Source organism: Rattus norvegicus, chromosome 5 (genome assembly GCF_021556685.1).
Source record: "Rattus norvegicus strain SHRSP/BbbUtx chromosome 5, alternate assembly SHRSP_T2T, whole genome shotgun sequence".
Lineage (NCBI taxonomy): Eukaryota > Metazoa > Chordata > Mammalia > Rodentia > Muridae > Rattus > Rattus norvegicus.
Window position 1 is genome coordinate 159,528,544 of NC_141538.1, and position 27,848 is coordinate 159,556,391.

The 27,848-nt window shown below is 53.1% G+C and overlaps 1 protein-coding gene and 1 long non-coding RNA gene across 7 annotated transcripts; one reads left to right on the top strand and one right to left on the bottom strand.

The window, feature by feature from the left end:
- On the bottom strand, positions 1-10,501 carry LOC108351054 (uncharacterized). Of its 3 annotated transcripts, none has more exons than XR_015621287.1 (4): positions 10,407-10,501; positions 9,518-9,636; positions 8,415-8,607; positions 1-790 (listed from the first exon to the last, which is right to left on the bottom strand). It is a non-coding gene; the product is annotated as an uncharacterized LOC108351054 (long non-coding RNA). The 3 variants fall into 3 exon arrangements; XR_015621289.1 differs by having other exon boundaries at positions 8,451-8,607; positions 10,407-10,481; XR_015621288.1 differs by lacking the exon at positions 1-790 and adding an exon at positions 7,885-8,271 and having other exon boundaries at positions 10,407-10,495.
- Positions 9,292-27,848, top strand: Arhgef19 (Rho guanine nucleotide exchange factor 19). 4 transcript variants are annotated; one of them, XM_087550135.1, is made up of 17 exons: positions 9,292-9,572; positions 10,342-10,454; positions 16,042-16,485; positions 16,823-17,107; positions 17,241-17,349; positions 17,417-17,493; positions 17,691-17,953; positions 18,804-18,964; positions 19,045-19,197; positions 19,356-19,485; positions 19,828-19,902; positions 19,989-20,078; positions 20,213-20,373; positions 24,369-24,527; positions 24,774-24,853; positions 26,250-26,354; positions 26,644-27,425. In XM_087550135.1, exons 2-17 carry the CDS (start codon positions 10,385-10,387, stop codon positions 26,799-26,801), a joined length of 2,520 nt encoding a protein of 839 aa, XP_087406261.1. In that variant the 5' UTR covers positions 9,292-9,572; positions 10,342-10,384; the 3' UTR covers positions 26,802-27,425. The 4 variants fall into 4 exon arrangements, with proteins under 4 accessions (XP_087406261.1, XP_087406262.1, NP_001424092.1 ...); XM_087550136.1 differs by lacking the exons at positions 9,292-9,572; positions 10,342-10,454 and adding an exon at positions 12,687-12,914; NM_001437163.1 differs by lacking the exons at positions 9,292-9,572; positions 10,342-10,454 and adding an exon at positions 14,993-15,054 and having other exon boundaries at positions 26,644-27,848.

Genomic DNA, 27,848 nt, shown 5'->3' on the forward strand with positions numbered 1-27,848 from the left:
AAAGATTTATTTTATTTATTATATATAAGTACACTGTAGCTGTCTTCAGATACAGAGGGCATCGGATCTCTTTACAGATGGTTGTGAGCCACCATGTGGTTGCTGGGAATTGAACTCATGACCTCTGGAAGAGCAGTCGGGTGCTCTTAACCGCTGAGCCATCTCTCCAGCCCTTAAACCTTATTTTTAATGATGGTTCTAAAACACTTTAACGTCCCATGTAGCTTGCCACGTACCAGAGGTAGCAGTAAAGAAAAGATACGGGTGAGGTGGGGCATGGCGGGTGGAGAGTGGACCTGTTTAGAAAGGTTCTTTGGAGCAACTCCTGTCCATGTTGCCTGGAAATCGGCAGTTCAGTTCACAGGTCAGCAACAACACCTTGATCCACTCGCAAACATTTCATGGATACACCAGCAGTCCAGTTCGGTAGAGTCGGGTTAGCAAACAGGAATGAGCTGCAGTGGCACTACCTAGCAGATACAGCCAGGCTTTAGCCTCAGCTCCAGTCAGCAGGAGGGACCCAGAGGGACACCAGGAGAAGTTCTCAGCTGTGCCTCTCTCCAGGAAGCAAGGATCAGCCAAGACTTGGGACCCACAAGCATTGCACAGCTAGCTTGTACCAGCAGGCCCAGCTCTGTCTCTGTCATCACTCCGTGGAGTCCTATTTATACCCTCCAAGCATCACGTGTCCTCCACGTGCCTTGCCTCAGCACGTGCATCCAATCAGCTCGCGTCCTTGGAAGTGGCAACGAACTGCAGCACACCACCAGAATTTTGGGGGCATTTCTCTCTGTGGAGAGAAACAGAGCTCAACAACAAACGGTCTCTGCTCTCACGATTGGCATCACACACACACACACACACACACACACACACACACACACACACACACACACACGTACCTGACAAACAGAGCTCAACAACCCATGTAAGGCGGACCAACACGTGAATGTTGTTAGCAAGGAGTCCTTCATCACATGTCCTTTCACGTGCTTGCTTTAGCAGAACGTCCTCTCGTCCTCTCTCCTGCATCTGTTCCAGCGAAATGTTCCTTCACGAGTCTGCCTTAGCCTTTCACCTGTGTCCACTTTTTTTTTTTTTTTTTTTTTTTTGTGGTTCTTTTTTTCAGAGCTGGGGACCGAACCCAGGGCCTTGTGCTTCCTAGGCAAGCGCTCTACCACTGAGCTAAATCCCCAGCCCCACCTGTGTCCACTTTAACAAAGCATTCCTTCACGTGTCTGCCACAGCAAAACGCCGTCCAACCGACTTTCCAAAGAACCCTCAAGTTTCCACTTCAGGTAACAGCCACTTTCTTGTAGTGTCTGCCCCTGCAAAGGATTCCCTAGGCAGGAACTACTCACATCTACGGTTCTCGGCTCCATCAGTACACAGACCTTATCTGGTGTGTGCACTGAGGGATAGCCAGTGTCTGCTGCAGACTTGTGCAAAGTCAACTAACACTCATTAACCTTTCTGCTCATCCATCCATCCTCATATCCACCAACCATCTAACGAGATTTTTATCTGCTCAGTGGTTCACCCATTCCCCTCATCCACCCACCCACTATCCACCCTTAAAGAGATTTACTATTTGCCTGCTCTGTCCGGCTGCCTACTTACCTGCCTCCTGCCCAGTCATATACTATTTCTCGAGTCCTTTGCACATGCCCATCAAATTGTCTATTTCTCTGTTTACCCACCTCTTGGTCAACTCATTCACTAACCCCCACACCCACTTATCTATCCCAGTATCTACCCATCTATCTCTCAACTCACCCATCCACGTAGCCATCCATCTACCTACCATCCATTCACCCATCCAGTTCCTCCACCGATCTACCTAACTGCCCACCATCCACCCATCCTTTCATTTATGTACCCATTCATCCATCCACAGACTCATAAGTAGTCCTCAGGAGACAAGCTGTACAAAACCAAAGACGAGGCCAGGTGTAGCGGTGTATGGGTGTAGCGGTGTATGGGTGTAGCGGTGTATGGGTGTAGCGGTGTATGGGTGTAGCGGTGTATGGGTGTATGGGTGTAGCGGTGTATGGGTGTAGCGGTGTATGGGTGTAGCGGTGTATGGGTGTAGCGGTGTATGGGTGTAGCGGTGTATGGGTGTAGCGGTGTATGGGTGTAGCGGTGTATGGGTGTAGCGGTGTAGGGGTGTAGCGGTGTATGGGTGTATGGGTGTATGGGTGTATGGGTGTAGCGGTGTAGGGGTGTAGCGGTGTATGGGTGTAGCGGTGTATGGGTGTAGTGGTGTATGGGTGTAGCGGTGTATGGGTGTAGCGGTGTATGGGTGTAGCGGTGTATGGGTGTAGCGGTGTATGGGTGTAGCGGTGTATGGGTGTAGCGGTGTATGGGTGTATGGGTGTAGCGGTGTATGGGTGTAGTGGTGTATGGGTGTAGCGGTGTATGGGTGTAGCGGTGTATGGGTGTAGCGGTGTATGGGTGTAGCGGTGTATGGGTGTAGTGGTGTATGGGTGTAGCGGTGTATGGGTGTAGTGGTGTATGGGTGTAGCGGTGTATGGGTGTAGCGGTGTATGGGTGTAGCGGTGTATGGGTGTAGCGGTGTATGGGTGTAGCGGTGTATGGGTGTATGGGTGTAGCGGTGTAGGGGTGTAGCGGTATATGGGTGTAGCAGTGTATGGGTGTAGCGGTGTAGGGGTGTAGCGGTGTATGGGTGTAGCGGTGTATGGGTGTAGTGGTGTATGGGTATAGTGGTGTATGGGTGTAGTGGTGTATGGCATTAGTGCTAGCATGAAGGAGGCAGACACAGGCAGATCTGTAGGAATTTGAAGCCAGCTCGGTTTACATAGCAAGGGTCAGGCTAGCCAGGGCTGCATAGTGAGACCCATCTAAAAACAACACCCAAACCTGAAACAAAGATGGCTCTGATCAGGCTGGAGAGATGGCTCAATGGTTAAGAGCACTGACTGTGCTTCCAGAGGCCCTGAGTTCAAATCCCAGCAACCACATGGTGGCTCACAACCACCTGTAATGGGATCCGATGCCCTCTTCTGGTGTGTCTGAAGACAGCTACAGTGTACTCATATATAATAAATAAATAAATCTTAAAAAAAAAAAAAAAGACTGAGGCATTGGTCTCTCTACCGGGGGTGTTTGGTGTTGCTTTCTGCTGCTCTTCCTGCAGGAGTGCCCACTGCTCTGACTACACTGACGGCCTAGGACTCTGAACAGGCCTGAAGGAACCCTATTACCCACAACGCAGTCACCCTGCCCCCATACACACCCGCTTTGCTGCAATACTCTTCATAGACTGAAGGTTTGGGTCCTTCACTCCTCTTGGTGTCAGGACCCTAATATCCCACCCTCCTCTACAAAAGCCCTCCCAGATGCTACAAATCTTCCCACAGATGACTTTTCTGGTGTGTACCATTTTACTATGGTCTTCTCAGCATCACTGAATCCCGTGCTGGAAATTCTATGTACCTGGGGCAATGGGGCCAGGAATACTCGTCTGGGCTCTAGGTGGGCATCCTCTAGCTCCTCCCAGTCTTCCAGTGGATAGGTCCACGTAACAGCCCAGCCCTCCACATAGGCTGGGAGTTTGCCACCAGCTGCATCACACTTAAGCTTGGACCAGCCAGGTCCACACCACCGTGACTGCATAGTTCTCCAGATAAGAATGTGTGAGTATCTAGTGTGGTGGAGCACGCCTTTAATCCCAGCACTTGGGAGGTAGAGACAGGCGGATCCCTTAGGCTACAGAGTGAGTGCCGGGACAGTCAGACGGTCGGACAGTCGGACAGTCGGGGTTACAGAGAAATCCCGTTTCAAACAAAACAAAAGAAAAAGGAGTTTGTGAAGCTGTGAGTGCCAGAGCTGTCTTCTTGCCCAATGGGAACGGGGAGCACCGGGGCAGGACAACCCGCGGCTCCTGCTTTGGCTGGCCTTAGGGGATGGTGTTCTCCCTGCGCGTATGTCTGTGTGAGGGTGTTGGAGCTCCTGGGACCTACAGGCAGTTATGAGCGGCCATGCAGGTGCTGGGAATTGAAACCAGGCCCTCTTCATCACCAAGCCATCTCTCCAGCTCCAATTTTGTGGCATTTTTCAAAGTTGGGGTGAGGATAGTCCTTACCCTCAAAGATGCAGTCTGAGAGTTTCCTGCACTGTAACATGGCAGCCCATTGCTAGGAAGTTGTGGTCCCCACCTCTCCATTTCCTCCTTTTTCCCTGAGGGTAGGGACAGAAACACTCACACACAGATACACTCACCACACACACACACACACCACACACACACCACACACACACACCACACACACATACACCACACACACACACATACACCACACACACACACATACACCACACACACACACACCACACACACACACACACATATACCACACATATACACACACCACACGCACACACCACACACACACCACACACACACTACACACACCCACACACACACACCACATACACACACATACACACCATACACACACCATACACACACATATAAATACACACCACACATACACACACACATACATACACACCACACACACATACACTTCACATATATACACACAACACACACATAAACACCACACACACATACACACACACCACACACATACACACCACACATACACATACACCACACACATACACACACACCACACACACTACACACCACACACACATACACATGCACCACACACACACATACCACACACACCACACACACTACACACATTACACACCACACACATACACACACACACCACACATACATACATACACCACACACACACACCACACATACATACACATACCACACACATACACACACACACACACACACACACACCACACACTCAGAGCTGTTTGAGTTCATCACTCTCTTCTGAGGGAGCCAGCCTGCAGTACATCCTGGACTTTTCATACTGAGCTATCCAGAAAGGGCCTCCAGAAGTGACTCAGAAACGGTTCTTTCCTTACAGGAACCTCTGGTGTTTAATGGGGACTGGTCAGGAGCCATAGCTGGTGGAAATCCCAGGAGATACTGTTGCAATGCAATTGCCACTGTGATTGGCAGGGTGGAAGGAAAGTCCCCTAAAGGGCCAGACTGCATCATCTGGCACCACAAATGTGCCTTCGGTCACAGGCTGGAGTAGATACAGGCCACCTTCTCTGCAGATCTGTGTAGGGAAGGGCCTCCTGGGTATTGGAGTGCTTGGGAGTCCTCCACTCAGCCCTGTCAACAGGGCTAACTCTTTCTTCCCCTCCCTCCCCAAGGCTCACTCAGTAGCCAGATGACAGCGCCAGCAAGGAGAGTCAGCTATGCAGTCCTAAGCCGATGTGTCTACCAGGAAGGGTGTCCCTGAGAGCATCACAGGAGAAAGAAGTATTGACTAAAAGCCTAGGGACAGGGCCACAAGTTTCAGCCCTGACTGGCAGGCAGTGTGGCTTTACCTCTCTTTGAGCCGGTTTCCTCACAGTGGGAGGAGTAGGAGCAGCAACACCTCTGTACCTCCTAAACAGGGAGGAATTTTTTTAAAGATTTATTTATTTATTTATTTATTTATTTATTTATTTATTTATTTATTTATTGTGTTAAGTACACTGTCGCTGTCCTCAGACACACCAGAAGAGAGCATCAGATTCCATTACAGATGGTTGTGAGCCACCATGTGGTTGCTGGGATTTGAACTCAGGAAGAGCAGCCAGTGCTCTAACCGCTGAGCCATCTCTCCAGCCTAGGGAGGAGTTGATAGCTTCCAGTCTTCTATTACTCTTTTGGGAAGAGGTTGAGTTACAGAGATGAAAATGCACTGGGTCCTGGGGCATTATGCAAAGAGCCCAACTGCAGAGACCCAGGGGCTGCATTTGAGTCCTGGCTTCAGCACTCTCAATTTCTGGGGACTTAGGCAGGACTGCTAGGCCTCAGGTGCCTCCTCTGTAATGGGGGACTAATTGTGGTGCCTACTTTGAAGGGACTTAGGGGAATCACAGTGGCAATTCCTGGCACAGGCTACTGTGACACCATTATCTGGCTTCTCTACGCTGGGAGCTGTCACAGCTTTGGGTCTCTCAGGTGGCTCACAAGCAGCGACTGTGGGACAACTATGACGTCACTGAGTATGAGGGCTTTTTGATGGAAGCCTAGAGATGGCTGAGCAGTGGCCTGGTCATGTGACATATGCTGGTCATGTGACATATGTGTGTGCCTCTCTGTGTGTGTTCATGTGTGTATGTATGTGTTTGTGTGCCTCTGTGTGTGCATGTCTGCCTGTATGTATGTATATATGTATGTATGTATGTATGTATGTATGTATGTATGTAATGTGTATGCACACGTGCCTCTATGTGTGTGTGTGTCAAGTGCACATGTGTGCAAGCCAGACACTTTCCTCCTCTCACACCTATTCTAGGGCAGCCGTCCTGACTCTGCCCATGCAGCAGCTGGGTGGAAATCTAACTGGAGGCCAACAGCCTAGAGGGCACAGGGCATCCAGATTAGGCCGATCCAGATGGAGACCTTGACCTACCTACCCTTTGGTCTTGGTGAACTGATGGAGGAAGGGAAATAGACAGTGGAGGAGGCGGAGGCTGAGATTGGGGGAGGGGCTATAGACTAGGGAACTGGTAGTGGGGTGTGGTCACATACAATTTTTTTTTTCTTGGTTCTTTTTTTTCGGAGCTGGGGACCGAACCCAGGGCCTCGCGCTTGCTAGGCAAGCGCTCTACCACTGAGCTAAATCCCCAACCCCGGTCACATACAATTTTAATCCCAGCACTCGGGTGGCAGAGGCAGGTGGATTTATGAGTTGGAGGCCAACCTGGGCATTCCAGGTCAGCCAGGGTCACATAGTGAGATCCTCTTAAAAAAAAAAAAAAAAGAAAGAAAAGAAAAAAAGAAAAGAAAGAAAGAAAAGAAAAGGAAAGGAAAGACAGGAATGGAAAATTGGGGGCTGAAGAGAAGGCTCTGAGGTTAAGAGCACTGGCTGCTCTTCCAGAGGACTCAGGTTGGATTCCCAACATCCACATGGCTGTCAGTAACCCACCGCAAACAAGCACAGCTTTTCTGTTTTTCCTTTAAAATATGGTTCATTTATTCAATATTTTCAATTTTGCTTGTGTGCTTCTTAGTAATTAAGGCATCCCACATGATGGGTAAGCATTTATACCACAACCCCGGCTATTTTTTTAAATGTATTCTTTGAGAATTTTACACAATATATTTTGATTATATTCTTTCCCCTCCCTCATTCCTCCCAGAACCTTTCCTCTCTTCCTCCCTACCCACCAAAATTCACATTCTTTCTCTCTCTTAAAAAACAGAACTAGTGGGCTGGGGATTTAGCTCAGTGGTAGAGCGCTTACCTAAGAAGCGCAAGGCCCTGGGTTCGGTTCCCAGCTCCGGAAAAAAAAGAACCAAAAAAAAAAAAAAAAAAAAAAAACCAGAACTAGTGGGTTGGGGATTAAGCTCAGTGGTAGAGCTCTTGCCTAGCAACCGCAAGGCCCTGGGTTTGGTCCCCAGCTCCAAAAAAAAGAAACAAACAAACAAACAAACAAACAAAAAACAGAACTAGCAGGCTGGAGAGATGGCTCAGTGGTAAAGAACACTGACTGTTCTACCTAGAAGTCCTGAGTTCAAATCCTGGCAACCACATGGTGGCTCACAACCATCTGCAATGGGCTCTGATGCCCTCTTCTGGTGTGTCTGAAGACAGCTACAGTATATTTATATATAATAAATAAAATAATATAAAAATTTAAGAACAAAAATGAAAATAGAACAAGCAGTTGGCCAGTTAGCTCAGCTGGTTAGAGCGTGGTGTTAATAACTCCAAGGTCGTGGGTTCTATCCCCATACGGTCCAAAGCCTGAGATTTTGAGGGCTGGAGCGATGGCTCAGCAGTTAAGAGCACTGACTGCTCTTCCAGAGGTCCTGAGTTCAATTCCCAGTAACCACATGGTGGCTCACAACCGTCGTTAATGGGATCTGATGCCCCCTCTTCTGGTGTGTCTGAAGACAGCTACAGTGTTCTCTCTCTCTCTCTCTCTCTCTCTCTCTCTCTCACACACACACACACACACACACACACACACACACACACACACATAGACACACACAACAGAGCAAGCTGAGGTAGTGGTGGAAGCGGAGGTGGCGGTGCACGCTTTTAATCCCAGCACTCAGGAGGCAGGCAGCGGCTCTGTGAGTTCCAGGCCAGCCTGGTCTACAGAGTTCCAGGCAAGCCAGCGCTACAGCTACACAGAGTCATCCTGTTTCAAAACGAACAAGACCTTGGAGTTAGATTTGTGTTGGCCAACTCTTTCTGAGCTCTTGAGTGTGGTTGACCCACCCGATGTCACTCCAATGATGAAAACCGATTTCCCCTCTCCCTCCAGTACCAGTTGCCAGTCACCTCTTGGTGAGGAGTGGGGATGTGTGCCCACTTTACCCTCTGCACGATGGGGTTTTGATCTGGCTTGAGCTTGTGCAGGTGTTATGCGTGTTGTCACAGTCATAGGTGCGTCTCCTTGTCGAGTCTGGAAACTTCAGTTTCCTTCGGATTCCTCTACCGTCTCTGGCTCTTACAGCCTCTCTACCCCACTCTCCTGGAGGGTATGAGAAACATCTCCCATTTAGGGCTGAGTGCCCCTAAGTCTCTCAGAGAGCTGTGGGGCTCCGTTAATTCCCCCCCTCCCCCGTCTACTTCTAGAAGCTTCTCTGATGAGGGTTGAACGATGCGCTGATCTATGGGGACAGCAGTATGTCGTTAGGAGTCGATGTATTGCTACGAGGAGCATATATTTACACCGGGATAGGGAATGAGATGTGTAGGATTGGTCCCTGAAGGCCGTCCCTCCAGCTGCTGGCCACGCCCCCGGTACCAGTAAGAACTCACACAGCCAGCTGAGTGGATTTGCCAGCCTCCCGCTGGTGCCTGTGCCCTTCACCTGGCTCTGATCCAGAGCAACTACACACACACACACCCTGCAGGTGGAAGACCCACTAGGCACGGAGGAGGGTGGGGAGCGACTGTAGGGACACTGTGCTAAACCTGGGTGAGACCAGACCTGCCTGGGAGAGGGCAGTGTGCTAAGTCCGGGAGGGGTGAAGCATGCCCCGGGGTGCAGAGCGTGCCTGGGAGGGCCAAGTGCTAAAGCCTAGGTAGGGCGGGGCCTGCCTTGGAAGGGTGCTGAGCCTAGAAGGCGGGGTCTGAAGGGGGCGGGGATGCTGAGTCTGGAATAGGGGGTAGGGGCTGGGTGATGAGCCTGAGAGGGGAGGAGGTGCTGAGCGTGGAAGAGGAGGAGCGTGAGCCTGGATGGGGTGAGGCTCTGTCTACAGTGGAAGAACCTAGCTGGAACCGCAGGAAGCTGAGTCTGTTTAGTACACAGCTGATCAGAGTCGGCTGGGTTGAAGCCGCAGGACCAACTTCTAAGGGAGGGAAGGGCAGGAGTGCAGAGCCCGGAGTCCACATCCGAGACCCCTAAGTCAAAGACATTTCAACTACCCTCCACTCACCCTCAACTACTGGAAAAATGCTGGCCACGCATCTGGCTTCGTCATCCCCTTGGAGGTAGGCTGAGCGTCTGTGTGGGATTTGCAAACGTCGTTGAGTTCAGACTCCGACCCGGGCCAGCCTGCGGTAGAAGGAGATTTAGAAGGTCAATGTGAATGTTCATTGTCAAGGATCCAGAGAGGCGGCTCAGCAGTTGAGAGAGCTGGCTGCTCTTGTGAGGATCTGGGTTAGGTTCCCAACACCCACATGGTGATTCACGACTCTCTCTGTCTCCAGTTTTCCACGGGACCCGAAGCCCTTCTCTGACTTTTGTAGGTACCAAGCATGCACGTGGTGACAGTAATGCATACAAGCAAACATTCGTACGATGTAAAAGAAATCGTATTTAAGTTTTTATTTTATTAATTTTTATGTGCATGAGTGTTTTGCTGCATGTTCACCACATGTGTGCCTAGTACCCACAGGGACCAAAAAAGGGGCGTCAGATTCCCTAGAACTGGAGTTATAGACAGTTGTAAGGCACCATCTGGGTGCTAGGAACATAACCCGGGTCCGCTGCACGAGTTCTCTTAACCACCGAACCATCTCTCCAAAGCCAAATAAATATTTTTCAAAAAATTTATTGCCAAGCTGCGAGCTTGTTAGCAAGCCCTCAGAAGGTAGAAACAAAGCAGTCACGGGTTCAAAGTCATCCTTGGCTATAAAACGAGCTCAAGGTCAGCCTGGACTGCACAGTAAGTTTGAAGCCAGCCTAAGCTACATATGAGACTCTGTCTGGACAAAACCAAACAAAAAGATTAATCGTTCTCTGGTCCCCTTTCCCCAGTTCCTTCTGATCTCCCTGCCTTTGGCAGCCTGGCTCCAGTGGAATGTGCCCGCTGTGGTACCTACCAAGTTCAAGGAGAGGTCCTGGCGGTCCACCAAGACGCGCTGCTTTAGGTCAGTAAGACTTCGGACTCTGGCCCCACCCACATCTGGATGACCACGCCTCCTAACCTGTCCCCACGCCCTTACTCCTCCCTTTCAAGCCTTGTCCACTGGGGTGGAGCGGGGATTGGTCAGGTTCCCTACAATAGTCCAGCCCTCGGCATTCTCCATTTTACCTCTAACTCTCAGGGGGCCAGGGAAGCATCTCTGCTCAGGAGAGCCTGCTCCACCTGACTCGGTGCGACAGAGGCAAAATCTCCTGAGCTTTTTTCTAGGGCTCCCACCTTGCTCCCGACTCCTCTGGTTTCCAGCGAGGGGTCAGGGCAGTGGCTCTTGGGAGGAATAAAACGGTTGGTGTGTTTTCCTCCACATCATCTTCTTCTTCCTGCTCTCTGTGTCATGTTGACACAACTCTGTCTCCTCCACTCACTCTGAGCAGTGTGTCTTCTCACAGCGTAATGGTCCTTAGGCGGAGTAGAGGACACCGCTTTGAACTAAAGTCATCAGTGAGAAGCTAAAGAACCCGCTCTGAGGGAGGGTTCACTGGGGTCTGGGTATGAAGCTTAGCAGGGCCTATGATATAGGAAAAGTAGGGGAGGGGTTTAGCTAGGGGCCTGGAGATTGACACTGGGATGGTAGAGTGCTCACCCACCAAACAAGAGGTTCTGAGTTCAAGCCCCAACACTGTAAACTGGGTGTGGCGGTGCTCACTGTAATCCCAGCATTCAAAAGGCAGAGACAGAGAATCCGCTCTCCAATGATTGTCCTCGCCCACAGATCAAATTTGGGGGTGTGCTGGGGGCAAAGGATGTTGACGGTACTTAGGTCAGCTGAGCATCTCCCAGCAAGACAAGCCTGGGTTTCAATACGTTTCTTTTTTTATTTTTTTCTCTCTTTTTTGCTGACTTATTCACTTTTATTTATTTATTTTTAAAGATTTATTTATTTATTATATATGAGTACACTGTAGCTGTCTTCAGACACACCAGAAGAGGGCATCAGATCTCATTACAGATGGTTGTGAGCCACCATGTGGTTGCCGGGATTTGAACTCAGGACCTCTGGAAGAGCAGTCAGTGCTCTTAACCACTGAGCCATCTCTCCAGCCCCGACTTATTCACTTTTATTTATTTTTTGTGTATGTGTATTTTGCCTGCACATCTATAAGCATATGTACCACATACCAGGAGAAGGTGTCAGATCCCCCTGACACTGGATTTACACATGGTTGTGAGCTGCCGTTTGGGTACCGGGGGACCGAGTCTGGCTCTTCTGCAAAAGCAGCAAGTGTTTCCTAACCACTGAGCCATCTCTCCAGCCCCCTGGTCATCGTTCTTGTTAATGTAAAAATGCCCCTAGAACCTTGGCTTCACCATCTGGAGGAGGTGAGGGGACCTCGCAGATGGGAGAGCGCTCGTGTCTAGGGGCACAAGCCTCATGTACTCATCTGCTAAATGGTAGACCGCACAGTGTGAGCTTCAGAGGGTGGTGATGCACAGTAGGTGGACACATGCACTCGAAGTGCTTTGCACATAGGAAATGTACGGGCTTTTAACACTGTGAGCTTCATCCTTGCACCCACCCTCCATATTCCTGGGAGCTGCATCTGCTTGCCAATTGCGAGGTGCTCCCGCGCATGGCAGGTGGCACTGGGAGGAAGCAGCTTTTCCCGACGGGCTCTGCAAAGTCGTCTGCTACCCTGATGCCCCTACAGAGGCTTCCTTGACCTCAGCTGTGCTGTTGACCTTGCTAAAACTCCCTGTGGGCTGCTCTCTACGTGAAGGTTTCCCCGGGGACCCAGCTGCTGGAGACCTAAGCGCTGGTCATTCCAGCAGGAAAGGGACATTGGTGGGGAGTGGCCACGCTGTCGCCGAGACAGATCGATAACTTTCAAGACTGACCTCTGTCCCCCCCAGAGCCATGCAGCTGAGTGCTCCTACTTTACGGATGTGGTTCACGGGGTGGTGGGGTGGGGGAGGGGAGGTCTCAAGAGCCCTGAGAAGGGGTTCTAGATTTGGAAATTCCTCTGCAAAGCTTCCAGGATGTCCTCCACTCCCACAAAGTCCCCGCCCCTACCTAGGCTTTGGGAAGCTCCAGAGAGAGGTGGCCCACCTTCCAGGAGCAGAACCCAGCTAACCCCATCTTTAGGCAGCTGTCTGGGGTCCCTCTGAGCCTCTGCAAGGCATAGGACTCCCATTGTTCCAGCCCCCTCTTGTACCTGACTGGCCAAACCGGTTCTGGGGAAGGGGGGCGGGGAGCAGGCACGTTGAGACAGCCGCCTGCCTCTGCAAGGCTCCCGCACCCTCGCCTCCCCCCTCCCTGCCCCACACAATACCCAAGAGCTTGCATTGCCCAGCATTGGAGCCATGCTGACATAGCCCTCTGAGGACTTGGCCACAACCCCATTGCCCCCAGGGTGGCCTGGAGCCCTGGACTGTACCAGCATCTTGACGGAGGAGCTCCCCGGCTGAGGTAGGGCCCTGGGTCAGCAACCGTCCTCCCTTTCCTGTGTCCCGAGGGAGTCCTTTGTGCTGCCTGCCTGCTGCTTCTGGCTCCGATCCATTCTTGCCTTCCTGGAGTTTGCTTGGCTTGGAACCCCCTTTCTGGCCGTGACCTCCAACTAGGTTTTGTCCCTTAAGAAGCAAGGGATTCTGGCAGGGCGTCTGTTACTCTGAGCAGGCAGCCAAAGGGCACTGAGCAGGGAGGGAGAGCTGGGTACCAGGGCGGAAGGTGCTGTCCCAGACAACAGCAGTGCCAAGGGGATGCTCTACCCAGCTTGCTAGGCAGGCCAATTGCCCTCCCCAACTAGGAGAGACCATTCCTTGGCCTCTGCCAATCCTTCTCACCCTGCAGAGACACCTATGACATGGGTTTCTTAGAGGAGGCTTCTGGGGGGGGGGGCTTAGGGTCACCTGACACATGAGGACACCGAAGCCCCTGGATGGGTTTATAATTCGCTGAAAGCCACATGGCTGGTCAGTGTCAACACAGGACCTCAAACCTGGTTTCCAGAGGGACCCTTGCCTCAAGAGCACTAGTCTGTCCTGGGATCACATCTAGGGTACCCAGCCACCTGAAGTCAGTAGTCCCTGAGGCTTTTCGTTTTTCTATTATCAGAGACGTGCTAACAGTATTAAACCCAGCTCGGAACCCGAAACACCAATACCAGTGCTGGGTGGTCTGCATCCCGAAAAGCTACTGCATCCCAGCTTGACCGGTCACTCCCATGTCCCCTTCCTAGGGCTCTGCTTGGCTTGGAATCCACTTCCCGCCATGACCTTACCCCCGCCTGAGCACAGTGGAGACAGAACCCCCTGATACCCGCTACCCATCCCCTGCCAAATTTCTTTATCCTGTATTCCGTATTCCAGAAAGCCCCTAGCTCCTTCAGCCTTCTCCTCTGAGGTCTTAATTGAGATGCTTCTGCCCTAAGTGCTGGTGTTTTGCTTATTTAGCCTTATAAATCATGGGGGGGGGCTTCTAGGTCAGAGTATGTACTTAGACCTAAAGGAGACCTGTGTGCTGGACTGAAGATAACTGTGCCCTCTTCTACCTGCTCCTACTAATGGCTGCTGCCCCAAGCCATCCTCCACCAAAGACTGAGGAGATAACACTCAGGGGACTACCTAGCAATGCCAAGGCTCACCATGCCCTGCACCAGGGGCATCTCCTGTGCATTGCTGTTAATGCCTGTATTAGCGTTAGGAAGTGGTGCGAGCTCTCCTACTTTATACTGGGTGACTTACCCAGATGAGCATTTATAGACTTCAGGGACAACAGCAAGGAAAGGAGTGAGGTACAGTTGTTGTTTTGGGGAGATCTCCTGAGGAAGAGCCAGCCTTTCCCTACCTCTCCACCTCAAGCTGGGAGAAAAAGCTGAGGTGCAACTGTCCTCTACCGGATCCGCCCTGATGCTGTCTCTGGTTCTGGTTCTGGTTCAGGTCCTTGAGGGCTTGAGACTTGTAACAGTGAGCTGAGACCTCCTCCAGGAAGCCTTCCTGGCATAGTGAGACTGGGCTGGGCCCAGCCCCTTTCTGTGTTAGCGCCTGTGGTTTGCTTCATGCCAACTTAGATTCTAACAGCTTTTGTTTTTCGGCTCTCCCACCAGACTGGCAACCCCACTGAGCTATTTCACCCCTCTCTGCCCCTCCGCATCAGTCTCCCTGTTTTGTTTGTTTTCTGGACTTCCCATCTGCCTGAGTATCTGGACCAGTCTAAGATTCGAGGTGTCTCAGCCTCAGCCTGTCCCCAGGTCTCAAGTGTCTCACCCTCTGTGGTTTCTCTTCTTCAGAGTCGGTTCCTAAGCTGTTGTCTCTAAGGCCGCCATTTCTTTGGGTCTCCCTCTTATTTCTGCCAGACTGGGCACTGCCCCTTTGGCCCCAGGGGCCTCTGCAGGGGTCCTCGCTGCCCAGGCTGTCCACAGCACAGCCAGGCAAGTGTGGGCCCCCGCCCAGCCCCAGCCCGCTGCCTGCTCCCTCCCTCTTGCCTCACCACAGGGTTTGATGAATCAAACTCTTTGTCTGAGTGGGATCTCCCCCAGCCAGCTGGGCAGAGACAGGGCTTCCCCTGCCGGAGCAGGCAGGCTGCAGCAGCAGCAGCTTCAACTGAAGAGGTGAGGGGCAAGAGAGAGACCACAGAGGGCCTGGGGCAGAAGCTTAAGGGTCTTGGACCTCTGGGCTCATCATCCTGCCCTGGGGTGCTGGCACACTGCCTGGGGGTGGCGTCCTGCCCGGAAACGGCCCATTCCGCCTGGCTTGAGCTAGTGTCTGGGAGCTGGAATGGGGAGAAGCCCCTCAGTCATCCCAAACTGGGGATTGGGCATCTCTCTGCTCTTTCCTGGGAGGGACTAATCTGGGTGGTGGCCTGCCTGCCAGTCTGTGACCCTCCCAGCCAGCTTGGCAAGGCTGTAGGCATCACTCAGCATGAAGGCCTCAAGTCTGGGTATGGAAGGGGGTGGATAACTAACCTCAGAACAAGACACTGGGGGCCGTGTGTATCTACATCCTGGTATGTGCCTACATGCCTGGAACCTGTGTATGTGTGTGTGTGTGTGTGTGTGTGTGTGTGTGTGTGTGTGTGTGTGTGTGTGTGACTGAGAGAAAACATCCAAGCCTGTGTAACAAAACAAAACAAAAAGTATGTGACTGTGTATCCGAGTTTGACATGTTTCAAGTTATCTATGCAACTCCGTATGTCAGAAGAAAATGTGTGTCTGTGTGCTGGAACATAAATTTGTGTGACAATGTATGTTATCTGTATGTCTGGTCACATGTCAATGCGTTAGAGAATATACAAGGCAGCTAAAAACACAGATTTGGGAGATGTGATACCTATGGGAGACTCCTGGCTCTGTCATTCAGCGCTCTCCTCACCTACAGCATTAGTTCCTTAGGTCGGTCGATGTAGATTAAATGAGATGCTATGTGGTGGCTTCCTCATGTAATCAGTGCTGATTAATATTGGCATGTACTAAGTAGGCACTCGAGTGTATCTGCGTATTGTGCATGTACAAGTGGGTCTGCGCAGGCCTCCAGGACATGGTGGCTCACTGGCCCTCCCTGTTGTACTGCATTTGGGTCTGACACCTTCTCCCCTGCAGGCCCGGGAGGGTGGCAGAGGAAAGGAGGAATGGACTGTGGACCACCTGCAACCCTCCAGCCTCACCTGGCTGGACCACCTGGCACTGCCCGTCGCCCAGTAGCCGTGTGCCAGCAAGAGAGCCTGTCCTTTGTGGAGCTGCCCACCCTGCACCCTCCAAGCCCAGTGTGTGTGGACCTCTTTCCCATTACTCCAGAGGAGCTACAAGCCCCTGGTAGCCGCTGGTCCCTGGCGACCCCTGCCCCTCTCCAAGGACTGTTATGGCCGACATCCTCAGGAGGCCCAGATACCCATATCTCCACCACTGGAGGAATGAGGCCCAGCAGGGCTGGCAGCTGGCCTCACTGTCCTGGTGCCCAGCCCCCAACTCTGGTGGGACCCTGGAGTTCTCAGCATATGCAGCCCCAACGAAGGGCCAGCCACGGTGGCTCAGAGAAGTCAGCCTGTGAGTCACCCTGGTGGGGGGGGGTGGGCCCTTTAGGGCAGCTAGGGGAGGAACTGGGTGGCTCTTTTTGAACCCTTTAAACTCCAGAATGTCCCAAAAGGCAGGGGACAAGGGCAAGATGGCTCATGGGCCCAAGTGACTTGCCAATATTACATAACTAGTCTGGCAGCCCCGATTTCCCTCAACCCTTGCCCTCTGCAATCAGGCCCTCTCTATGTGAAGCTCTTGTGGTCTCATTGCTCTGGGGACCTTATTTTGATGCCCAGGGTCATGCCGCCACAACGAGGATGGGACAGACTGCAGTGGGTGACAGGTGTTATTTTATCCCCACCCCTAGGGCGCAAGATGCAGGTGTATCATAACGAAGAGGCCACAGGCGGCACAGAGCCCCCCATGGGCCTTCTGGAGACTGGCCAGGCTGTTCAAGGGCAGGCTCTGTGTGCGCAAGAGCCCCGGCCACAGGAACTTTCTGGGAACACCAGAGGGGGCCTTGAGGCACAGGAGAGAAGACGTTTCTCGGCCTCAGAGCTGATGACTAGGCTGCATTCTTCTCTCCGTTTGGGGCGCAGCACGGCCCCTAGAGCTCTGACCTCGGGCTCAGGTGCTGGAGTCATCCGGGAAGGTACCAGCTATCCTCCGGGCTCTGAGGGTGGGCAGGGCACAGTCTACCAACCCATGTTAACATCTTCAGGTGAGCAGCGAGGTGCTCCGTGTTGTTCTCTGGATCGCCCAACCCCAGCTCTTGCTTTCTGTAGGGAAACTGCCCGGGAGGGAACCCCGAAGAGCCGAGACGAGGATGGACAGTGTGTCCCTGCCAGCACCCGTCGATCTAAATGAGGTCCAGGGTGGTCTGGTGGAGCCCAGGTACCTACCTCTCTCCTGGGGCTCGGGTTGGGAAGGGATGCAGGGAGATCCTGACGCCCTTTCCTAGGTTGGACACGAACGACAAGCCGACTCAAGATACCAACAGTGCCACTGAGCGACGCCAGTCCCGTTTCCTCCTTAACTGTACGTACGGAGATGCTAAGAGGGGATCTGGGGAGACAGGGCTGGCGAGGTTGTAAACTGGGAGTATTGGAGGGAAGAACAGTGTGCGAGGGAGAGAATTGCACTTCTAGGGACCAGCAGGTGGGATGGCGTGCAGTTGGTGCCCAATTAGTGTTCCTGGCAAGGGTAAATGAGCTCCCGCTCCCCGCCCCGCCCAGCTGTCCTCTACCAGGAGTACAGCGACGTGGCCAGCGCGCGCGAATTGCGGCGGCAGCAGCGCGAGGAGGAGGGCCCCGGGGACGGGGCGGAGGGCGCGGAGGAGGGGCCCGGGCCACCGCGCGCCAACCTCTCCCCGAGCAGCTCTTTCCGCGCGCAGCGCTCGACGCGAGGCTCCACCTTCTCGCTGTGGCAGGACATCCCCGACGTGCGCGGCAGCGGCGTCCTGGCCACGCTGAGCCTGCGCGACTGCAAACTGCAGGAGGTGAGGGGCGGGGCTAGAGGAAGTAGATGGGGGAATTCAAGAGGAATAAGGGGGCTGTCAAGGCGGAGAAGGGGTTGGAGAAGAAAAAGACTCAGGAGCCTGGAGGGGAAGCCAGTAGACAGGGCGGACGGGCGGAGCCTAGAATAGGGCGAGGCCTGAAGCAGGTGATGGGACCCGCGGGGAGGTGAGGGGCTATCAACTTGCAGGGTGGGTCAGTGGTGGGGGACAGACTTGGGAAGGAAAGGCAAGCCACAAAGCCCGGAGAACTAGACGGGAGGGTCTAAATCGGAGGGAGGAGCCTATGACAGGGGCCTAGCCAGACGTACTTGATCCAGTGGCTCAGACGGACTCAGGGACGGTCAAAGCCCAAAGGGTGGGTAAGATGTGTTGGGAAAATAAGACTCCCCCAAGCTAGTTGTGATGTCAGGTGGGGATCAAAGGAGCAGGGCCAAGCGCAGATGATTAGGGGAGATTAGTAGGAGTGAGGCTATCAAAGTGGAGAACGGGGGTGGGGGGTGGGGGGAGGACCTGGGAAAGTAAGGGTCCTGTAAGCCTTAGGGGGAAGCCAAGGGAGAGGGCGGGATCCAGGACAGGGCCAGCAACACAGGGGCGGGGCTATAGACCACACCCTCGCTGGTTGGTGGTGGGGCTAAAGACAGAGGCGGGGCGTAGCGGAGTGCCTGGATCGGAGCAGGCCCTTAGGGAAAGACCTACCGTAACGGAGTTGTCAGCAGGCAGTTTAGGGTGTGCCCGAGCCCCACCTGGCGCCAGATTATCCGAAGGCGACTTGAAATCCTGGTCCTGGGTGGCCTGACTCTGTTCTGATCACCTGGCCTCCACCCTCCCTCAGGCCAAATTTGAGCTGATTACCTCGGAGGCCTCCTACATCCATAGCCTGTCGGTGGCCGTGGGTCACTTCTTAGGTTCCGTGGAGCTGAGCGAGTGTCTGGGGACTCAGGACAAACAGTGGCTATTTTCCAAACTCCCCGAGGTCAAGAGCACCAGTGAGAGGTGAGGGGAGTGACCTGGGCTGTCTGAGCGGGGACAGAGGTCTGTGGTGGTCCTGTCCTTGACCTCGACTCTTCGGGCAGATTTCTTCACGACCTGGAACAGCGTCTGGAGGCCGACGTGCTGCGCTTCAGCGTCTGTGATGTGGTTCTGCACCACTGCCCCGCCTTCCGCCGGGTCTACCTGCCCTACGTCACCAACCAGGCCTATCAGGAGCGCACCTACCAGCGCCTGCTGTAGGAGGGGCTCTGCGGTGGGGGGGGCTTGGGCAGGTGTAGGAGCGGAGGACTGGGTGAGGCAGGATCAGTCTGCCAGACTAGGGCTTCTGGGAAGAAGTTCTACGTCTGGGATAAGGGAGACCCACCAGTGACAGCGCACCCTGCCCACTGTCCAGCCTAGAGAACCCCAAGTTCCCCGGCATCCTGGCTCGCTTAGAGGAGTCTCCTGTGTGCCAGCGGCTGCCTCTCACCTCATTCCTCATCCTACCGTTCCAGAGGGTCACCCGCCTCAAGATGCTGGTGGAGGTAGGGGTTGGTCTGGAATCTTTGGTCCGTCACGTTTCCAGCGTGTGCTTTTGTTGCTACCTCGTTTTTCTTCCTTTATTAGCATATATTAATTGCGCATAATAGGTCTCATTGTAATATTTCATACATATCCAGGTCATACTCAAACCTTCCTCTTGTCCCCCTCCCACTGGCGCCCTTCCTCTTCCCGGGCGACTCTCCTCCTCTCTTGTCTTTTCTGTGTGTGATCCAATGAGTTTCAATACGACGGCTTACGGGGACTCGAGGGAGGGGTCATTTACTCGTGGACACCCTGCAAGTGACTCCAGCATTCAAGAAAATGTCTCTTTCCTCTCCCACCAGAACATCTTGAAGCGCACGACACCGGGCTCCCAAGATGAGGACATGGCTACCAAGGCCTTCAGTGCACTAAAGGAGGTGAGCCCAGGGGCTAGCGCTGTGGGTTTCTGAGGGTCTCCTCTTCCCTTAGCGGGGACTCAAATAAGGCCCCACCTCTCTCGCAGCTGGTGCAGGAATGCAACGCAAGCGTGCAGTCCATGAAGAGGACCGAGGAGCTCATTCACCTGAGTAAGAAGATCCACTTCGAGGGCAAGGTAAGAGAAGGCAATCCTCCTGCCTCTGGGGTAGGGGGTAGTTAGTGACTGCCCCTGGCCTCCTCTCTCTGCTCTGGACTCCCCCAGCATCCCCTGCTTCATCTGCCCTCCCCATTGTCCACCCCTCTCTCCAGATCTTCCCGCTGATCTCACAGGCCCGCTGGCTGGTACGGCACGGGGAGCTGGTGGAGCTGGCCCCGCTGCCCGCCGCACCACCAGCCAAGCTGAAGCTGTCCAGCAAGGCTGTGTACCTTCACCTCTTCAATGACTGCCTGCTGCTGTCCCGGAGGAAGGAGTGAGTGGGGGCTGGAGGAGAGGACAGGGAGATGGGAGAGTCCAACTTTTGTCTCCTGGGGTGGACTCCACGTTCCTCAGAGCCTCGGCTGTTCTGAGGCTGAGCTGCAGGGTAGCCTGGGCCTTGGAGACTCTGCAACAAAAGCATTGAGAGGGGCCGATCTGTCAGGCAGAGGTGAAGGGTGCACTGTATGCCGGAGTCTCCACACTGCCTGAGTCTGGGGCACTGAGGAGACACACGGCCGGGCCGAGCTCTGCTGCTAGTTCCGTGAAAGTGAACAGCACCCCTGTGCAGACGCACTGCGTGATCTGTTCCTTTCTGTTCAGAAGATGCCCCCCGGGCAGGTAGGTTCCCTTGTCAGTCTCTAAGTCAGGAGATGGACAGACCCCAGACTCATACCCACTGTCCTGCACACCCTGGCCTCCTCAGTATGGAGAGCTCCCCACAGCTGTGATTTTACTAGTAAGCTGGGTGCAGAGCAAGAGTTAGGGAGACCGGGCTGGAGAGATGGCTCAGTGGTTAGAGCACTGACTGCTCTTCCAGAGGTCCTGAGTTCAATTCTCAGCAACCAGATGGCGGCTCACAACCATCTGTAATGGAATCTGATGCCCTCTTCTGGTGTGTCTGAAGACATCGACAGTGTATTCATGTATATAAATAATTAAATCTAAAAAAAAAAAAAAAAAAAAAGTTAAGGAGACCATAAGACTGGAGAAGGGGCAAGAGGGGAGGATATCTTTTGGAAACTGTTTTTAAATTTAGGGTTTTCTTTTTGTCGGTTTTGGTTCTGTGGGGCAGATATTTTGAAACAGGGTTTTTCTATATAGCTCTGACTGTCCTGAAACTCACTCTGGACTGGCTTCAGACTCAGAGATCTGCTTGCCTCTGCCTCTGGCGTGCCAGGATTAAAGACATGCACCATCACTGCCCAGTTCTGGTGGTTTGTTTGTTTGCTTGATTTTCTGTTTCATTCATTGGTTTTTTTCCCTCAAAGATTTATTTATATGTAGCTCTCTTAAGACTCACCAGAAGAGGGCATCGGACCCCATTACAGATGGTTGTGAGCCACCATGTGGTTGCTGGGACTTGAACTCAGGACCTCTGCAAGAGCAGTCAGTGTTCTTAACCACTGAGCCACCTCTCCAGCCCCTCTGGTGTTTTATTTTGTGTGTGTGATGTCACGATGCACATGTAGAGGTTGAAGGGCAAACAGTATGAGCCATTTCTCTTCTTCTACCATGTGGGATCGAACTCAGGTCACCAAGGTTGGTAGGAAGTGCCTTTACCCACTGAGTTTCCCTGCCAGCCAGGGAATCTTGAGCTAAAAGAGAAGTTCATTCCTGAAGGTTCAGTCAGTGAAGTGCCCTTACACTGCTGGGCTGCAGCAGGCTGTGCTGGGTGCTCAGGATGTAAAGCTGTATGAGATTTTTCTATGTCCGTGGGAACCCTAGACCTATGGGACCCTAGATCTATGGAACCCTAGACCTGTGGGACCCTAGACCTGTGGGACCCTAGATCTATGGAACCCTAGACCTGTGGGACCCTAGACCTTTGGAACCCCAGACCTGTGGAACCCTAGACCAGTGGAACCGTAGACCTGTGGGAACCTAGACCTGTGGGACTCTAGACCTGTGGGACCCTAGACCTGTGGGACTCTAGACCTGTGGGACCCTAGACCTGTGGGCATACATCTTGATAACCATGTCACTGGTCACTGGCTTTTTGTTCTTGTTTGTTGTTGAACAGTTTCGTTTTGAGACAGGGTCTTGGCTAGCCTGGAACTCACTATGTAGAACAGGCTAACCTAAGACTCACAGAGATCTGCCTGTCTCTGCCTCCCATGCACTAAGATCAAAGGTGCCCATTGCCAAGCTCCGCCTGCGTTGTTAGTTTTGTTCCTTTGCTGTTTATAAGTCAGGGTCTCGTTCTGGAGTCCACGCTGACCTGAAACTCCCTGCGTAGTCTGGGTTTGTCTCCCACTTAACCACTCTGCCTCGTGGGTGTCTGGATTACAAGCGTGAGCTACCATTTGGTTGGTTTGGGTTGTTTTAATTACACGTCTGTGGGTGGATACGTGCAGGTGCTCTCAGGGGCTAGAGGTACACGGCTGCCCTGGAGCTGAAATTATAGGCGGTTGTTTTAATGGGAAGATATGCTGAGGTAACTCATAGCACGGCCTGAAAATGAGCAAAGTCGCCAGAGGAAAAGACAGGAGCTGGAGTTTTGTTTTGTTTGTTTTGTTTTTTTTTTAAAGATTTATTTATTCATTTATTATATATAAGTACACTGTAGCTGTCTTCAGACACACCAGAAGAGGGCATCGGGTCTCCTTACAGATGGTTGTGAGCCACCATGTGGTTGCTGGGAATTGAACTCAGGACCTCTGGAAGAGCAGTCGGGTGCTCTTAACCGCTGAGCCATCTCTCCAGCCGGTTTGTTTTGTTTTTGAGGCATTGTTTCTCTGTTCTGTTCTGGCTGTACTAAAACTTGCTCTTTAGACCAGGTTGACCTTGAACCCAGATATCCACCTACCTTTGCCTCCTGAGTGCTGGGATCAAAGGCATGCGCCACCACTGCCTGGCTTTTGTTTTTCTTTGGTTAAGATTTATTTTATGTGTATAGCTGTTTTGCCTAAATGTACGTCTGCACACTCCCATGTGGGTGCAATGCCCAAAGAGTCCAAAAGAGGGCACCAAATCCCCTAGATCGAGAGTTACAGACCACTGTGAGTTGCCACATGGGTGTTGGGTTCCGAACCCAGGTCCTCTGGAATAGCGACAAGTGCTCTTAACCACTGAGCCACCTCCCCAGGCCTTGAGCTGGGTTTTGAAGAGTGAGTAAGGAGTTTTGTATAGAGAAGTGATTCGGGAAAGACAGAAGAGTTATGGCAGAACAAGGTGTGCCTGGGGCTGGTGAAGCTGTAGGAGAAAAGACCTCGTGTCAGGGTGGGGCGCATGCCATTAGTCGAGGCACTCTGGAGGCAGAGATAGACAGAGGCCAGCCTGGTCTACATAGCAAGGTCCAGGCAAGGAGGGGCTACATAGTGAGATCCTGTTGGTTGCAGACAGACAGACAGACAAGAGAGGCTGAGCTTATTCTGAGGGTAGGGGTGGGATGTGCAGAGGAACATTCTGCTCCTGGCCAGTTTGCAGGGTAGAGTGGTGGGAGAGAGCAGAAACTCTTGTCCAGGTGAGCAGAACTAGCCCAGAGGCGGCAGGCGCTTCAGGACAGACAGTTGGCAGAACAGGAAGGCAAGGGAAAGAGGGGCCTGCTCCCTTTAGTCCAGCGGTTCTCAACTTGGAGGTCACGATCCATTTCGCATCAAACCGCCCTTTCATAGGGGTCACCTAAGACCATCGGGGGAAAAACACAGATCTTTTCATTATGATTCATAGTGGTAGCAAATTAAGGTTATGAAGTAGCATCAAAATGATGTTACGCTTGTGGGTCACCGCCACACGAGGAACTGTATTAAAGGCCGAAGCATTGGGAAAGTTGAGAACCACTGTTCTAGCGTTATGGATGGGGGAGGTAGACATGACGTCGGACCTCCTGCACAGTGCAGTGTTACAGGAGAGGAGGTGGGCCCTGTTTCTGGGCTAGATTAACAAACCCAGGGCCCAGCCCCACCTCCCTGCGCAGGCCCAGCAGCACCTGGCTCTAACTTGATACAAGCCACATGGGAGTCCAGTTGGAGCCAGGAAAGGGTGTGAGAAGACATCGAGAGTGTCCTAGGCGTGGGGGTGTGGTTTCCATTCTCTCCTGCTAGCAGAAACCCAGGCCATTGAACTCATAGCAATCCTCCTGCCTTAGCCTCCTGGATGCCCTGATGGGACCCTTACTGCCAATTGGGGAAATGGTGCCGGGTGAATCCAGGCCTGGATGAGCAAACAAGCCTTCCTTCTCCCTCCATCCGTTCACAGGGTTCTGGGGGTGGCTCAGAGGGTAGCACCCGGGCTCTGTTGACCCTTCCTGCCCTGTCGTCTGTTCTCCAGGCTCGGGAAGTTTGCCGTATTTGTTCATGCCAACATGGCTGAGCTACAGGTTCGAGACCTCAGCCTGAAGCTCCAGGGCATCCCCGGCCATGTATTCCTGCTCAGGCTGCTGCATGGGCAGCGCGCCAGGCACCAGCTGCTGCTGAGGGCACGGACAGAGTAAGTGAACCCTGAGAAAGGCCTTGCTGTACCCACAGAGGCGGAGCGAGGCTGGATGGGAGGGGGCTTGAGGTGGGAGTGGCTAAAGTTGCATGCAGAAGAAGCAGTGGGGTTGGGGCAAAGACCTGGTGCCTTGCTTGTAGCCAAGGCTGTCTGGCTCTAACCCTAGCACTCCCAGCTCTGGTTCCCTACCCTGCTCTGGGCTACCGTAACTTGCCCTTTATAGTCACACCTCCCCCTCCCTAGAAGCGAGAAGCAACGGTGGATTTCGGCCTTGCGTCCATCCAGCCCCCAGGAAGACAAGGAGATCACTTGTGATGGGGAAGGTAGGACCCAGAACTCTCCGGGGTGGCTCTGAAGACTACTGAAGGCTGGGCAGGGGTGCACAGGCACAGGCATGGGCACAGGCACCCCATCTTGCAGACTTTGAGAGATTCGGAGAGGCCAAGTGCCTCCCGACTAGATAGGGCTGGGTCTGGAGCCCAAAGCTGTCTGTGTTGGCTGCGAAGCAAATAGGCCTGGTGTATTGGGGGATGGGGTGCAGCATGATGGTAGTAACAGGGTGGGGGCTCAGCTGGGATGGAGGCCTTGGGTGTGATACGAGGCTGTCAAGCAGGCCTCACCTCAGTGAAAAGGATCTTGGCAGGCAAGGGGCAGTAGGTAGCCCTGGAAGGTGTTTGAGCAGAGACACAGGTCTGAGAGGGGGGAGGCAGACACATTCCTAGCAAGCACATGCCGTGGCTCAGGCCGGGGGAGCAGACTGAAGTTTTGCTCATTTTTTTAACTCCTCATGGAGATCCAGTTAGCTAGGTTCATTGACTTTGTTTTTCCCCATCTCCGGAAACTAAGGCTGAGAAAAGTTAGGTAACTTGCCCAAGGTCACACAGCCAGTTCCTGCCAGGGCTGGGAGTCAGGCCAAGTCTGGTCCCCTCTCTCTCCCTTCCTTTCTTCTTCCCTTTTTCTTTTCTCCCCCCCGCCCCCCGGCTGAGGACCGAACCCAGGGCCTTGTGCTTGCTAGGCAAGCGCTCTACCACTGAGCTAAATCCCCAACCCCTCTTCTTCCCTTTTTCAAACAGAGTCTTGCTGTGTAGCCCAGGATGGCCTTAAATAGCAAACCTCCTACCTCAGTTTCCCTATGTACTGGGATTACAAGTCTGAGCCACCACACCCAGCTCAAACTTGTTTGCAATGTTCCTACCCATCCATCTACTCTGTCACAAAGATCTGAGGGCTGGAATAGGACAGATTCTCTGATTTTGGCGCTGAGTACCACCGAGGCTGAGGACCAGCCTCCTACTCCAGACAGGCAGTCAGCAGAAGCCACTGGGAAATGCCCCTGAGGGTGTAGAGAAGCCCTCCTGGCAGAAGGCATCAGTTGCTTGGGGAACCACAGCGGCCCTATGTGGCTGGAACAAAGCGGGCTGGGGGTGAAGTGGTGTCACGTGAGGCAGTGTGGATCTTGAGGGGTCTTGGGAACTTTAGACACCCAGAGAACTGTTGGGGCATGTGGTGGGCATTTGGGGTTTGTGGGGGAGTCTAGAGGTCAATATAAGGTGTTGCAGTGAGCTGGGGTGGTCAGCACTTTTGGTCAGAGCCTCAAGTTAGGAAAAGTCATTGCCTGGGATGGACAGAGGAGCAACTGCAGCCCCCTCCCCGATCGTCTCTTCCCCACTGCCTCCCACCTCTGATCTGGGGACTCCTGAACCCTCTCTCGGCTTGCAGACCGCCCCCAGGTCCAGTGTGTGAGGACTTACAAGGCCCTGCAGCCCGATGAACTGACCTTGGAGAAAACAGACATCCTAGCAGTGAAGACTAGGACCAGCGATGGTGAGAACCAGGTCTTCCCGAGAGCCCTTTTGAGGGACAGGATGTAGATGACCAACCTGTCACAGGGGAAGGTTATGCAAGTGGAGATCAACCGCAGCATTCGGGAATCTGATTAGACCAGGGGAGGGACTTCCTGCTTGAGAAGAAAGAGTGATGGGGAAGAGTGGGAAATATCCTCATAGAGGTGTGGCCCTTCCCCGGAGCTGACATTATGGTAATGTCACCTGGCCGCATGTTCCATCCAGGGCCTGCCCAGCAGCCCTTCATTGCTGTGTGTGTGTGTTCCTAGGCTGGCTGGAGGGTGTGCGACTGGCCGATGGTGAGAAGGGGTGGGTGCCTCAGGCCCACGTGGAGGAGATCAGCAGCCTCAGCGCTCGACTGCGTAACCTCCGGGAGTACAAGAGGGTCTCCAACGTCAGCAGCAAGCTGGGGGACCCGCCCGCCTGATGCTCCGCTGGGGCCACTCTGGTGCTGGTGGGCTTCTGTGTGTCTGAGGGCCGCAGGGTGGCAACGGTTCTGTAAATACACTCTGGCTGCCTCTGCTCAGTCTGAGCGGGGCGGGCCTTCTCATGGGCTGCCCCATCAGGAGGGCACTGGTTGTTCCTGCTGTCACTCGTCCCAAGGGCAGAGGGGCTGCCCCAACCTGCTACTTTCCCCTCCAAGTAGCAAGTGTCAGATCCAAGCAGGCTTGAATATTAAAGTGACTCCGTGAGTTTCTGTAGTTGCCTCTTGTGGCCTGTGCCAAGAAAGCACCACCAGCTGGGGGGTAGCCTTGAAACTATTAAAGCATAGCTCAGAGGCCAGGCTCTCAAATCGGCCTCCTGGGCTGGGCTCCAGGTGGAGGTGATGCTGGGCCCCATCTGGGTCTCAGGAGAAAATCGCTTGTTGCCTCTGTGTACTTGGTGGTTGCCAGTGAGCTGCACTTGCAGACAAATCCCAGTCCTACTGTGTGTCCTCTGTCTGCCCGGGACTGTGAGCCTATGGCTTCATTTGGAGTCTCCCCCACCCACCCTCAACCATCTCCCCATCACAGTCCTGGAAAAAACATCGACAAACATACTTCTTCCGTGTTTTCTTGTTTTGTTTTGCTTATTTGTTTAAAAACCTTTTTAAATGTACTTTATGTGAATGGGTGTCTGATGGCATCTGGTTATATGCACCCTGTACATGTAATACCTAGGGAGGCCAGAAGAGGGTGACAGATCCCGTGAAACTGGAGTTACAGATGGTTGTGAGCCACCATGTGAGGGCTGGGAACCAAAACCAGGTCCCAGCCAGCACACTTAATCCCGGAGCGACCTCTCCAGCCCCCAACATACACTTTGGTAGCACCTACCTTTCATCCCAGCACTCAGGAGGCAGAGGCGGGTAGATCTCTGAGTTCAAGGCCAGTCTGGTCTATAGTTTTCTAGGACAGCCAGGGTTCCACAGAAAACAAACAAAACAACCACAGAATTTAACTTTCCTAAATCCCTGGAATAAAGACATAAACAT

Bases quoted from the DNA above. Each gene is read 5' to 3' on its own strand.
- Arhgef19 (XM_087550135.1), top strand. From the start codon at position 10,385: ATGTGCCCGCTGTGGTACCTACCAAGTTCAAGGAGAGGTCCTGGCGGT. The intron at 18,965-19,044 runs GTGAGGGGAGTG...CTCTTCGGGCAG, and splicing joins GTCAAGAGCACCAGTGAGAG to ATTTCTTCACGACCTGGAAC. The intron at 24,854-26,249 runs GTAGGACCCAGA...CTCGGCTTGCAG, and splicing joins GATCACTTGTGATGGGGAAG to ACCGCCCCCAGGTCCAGTGT.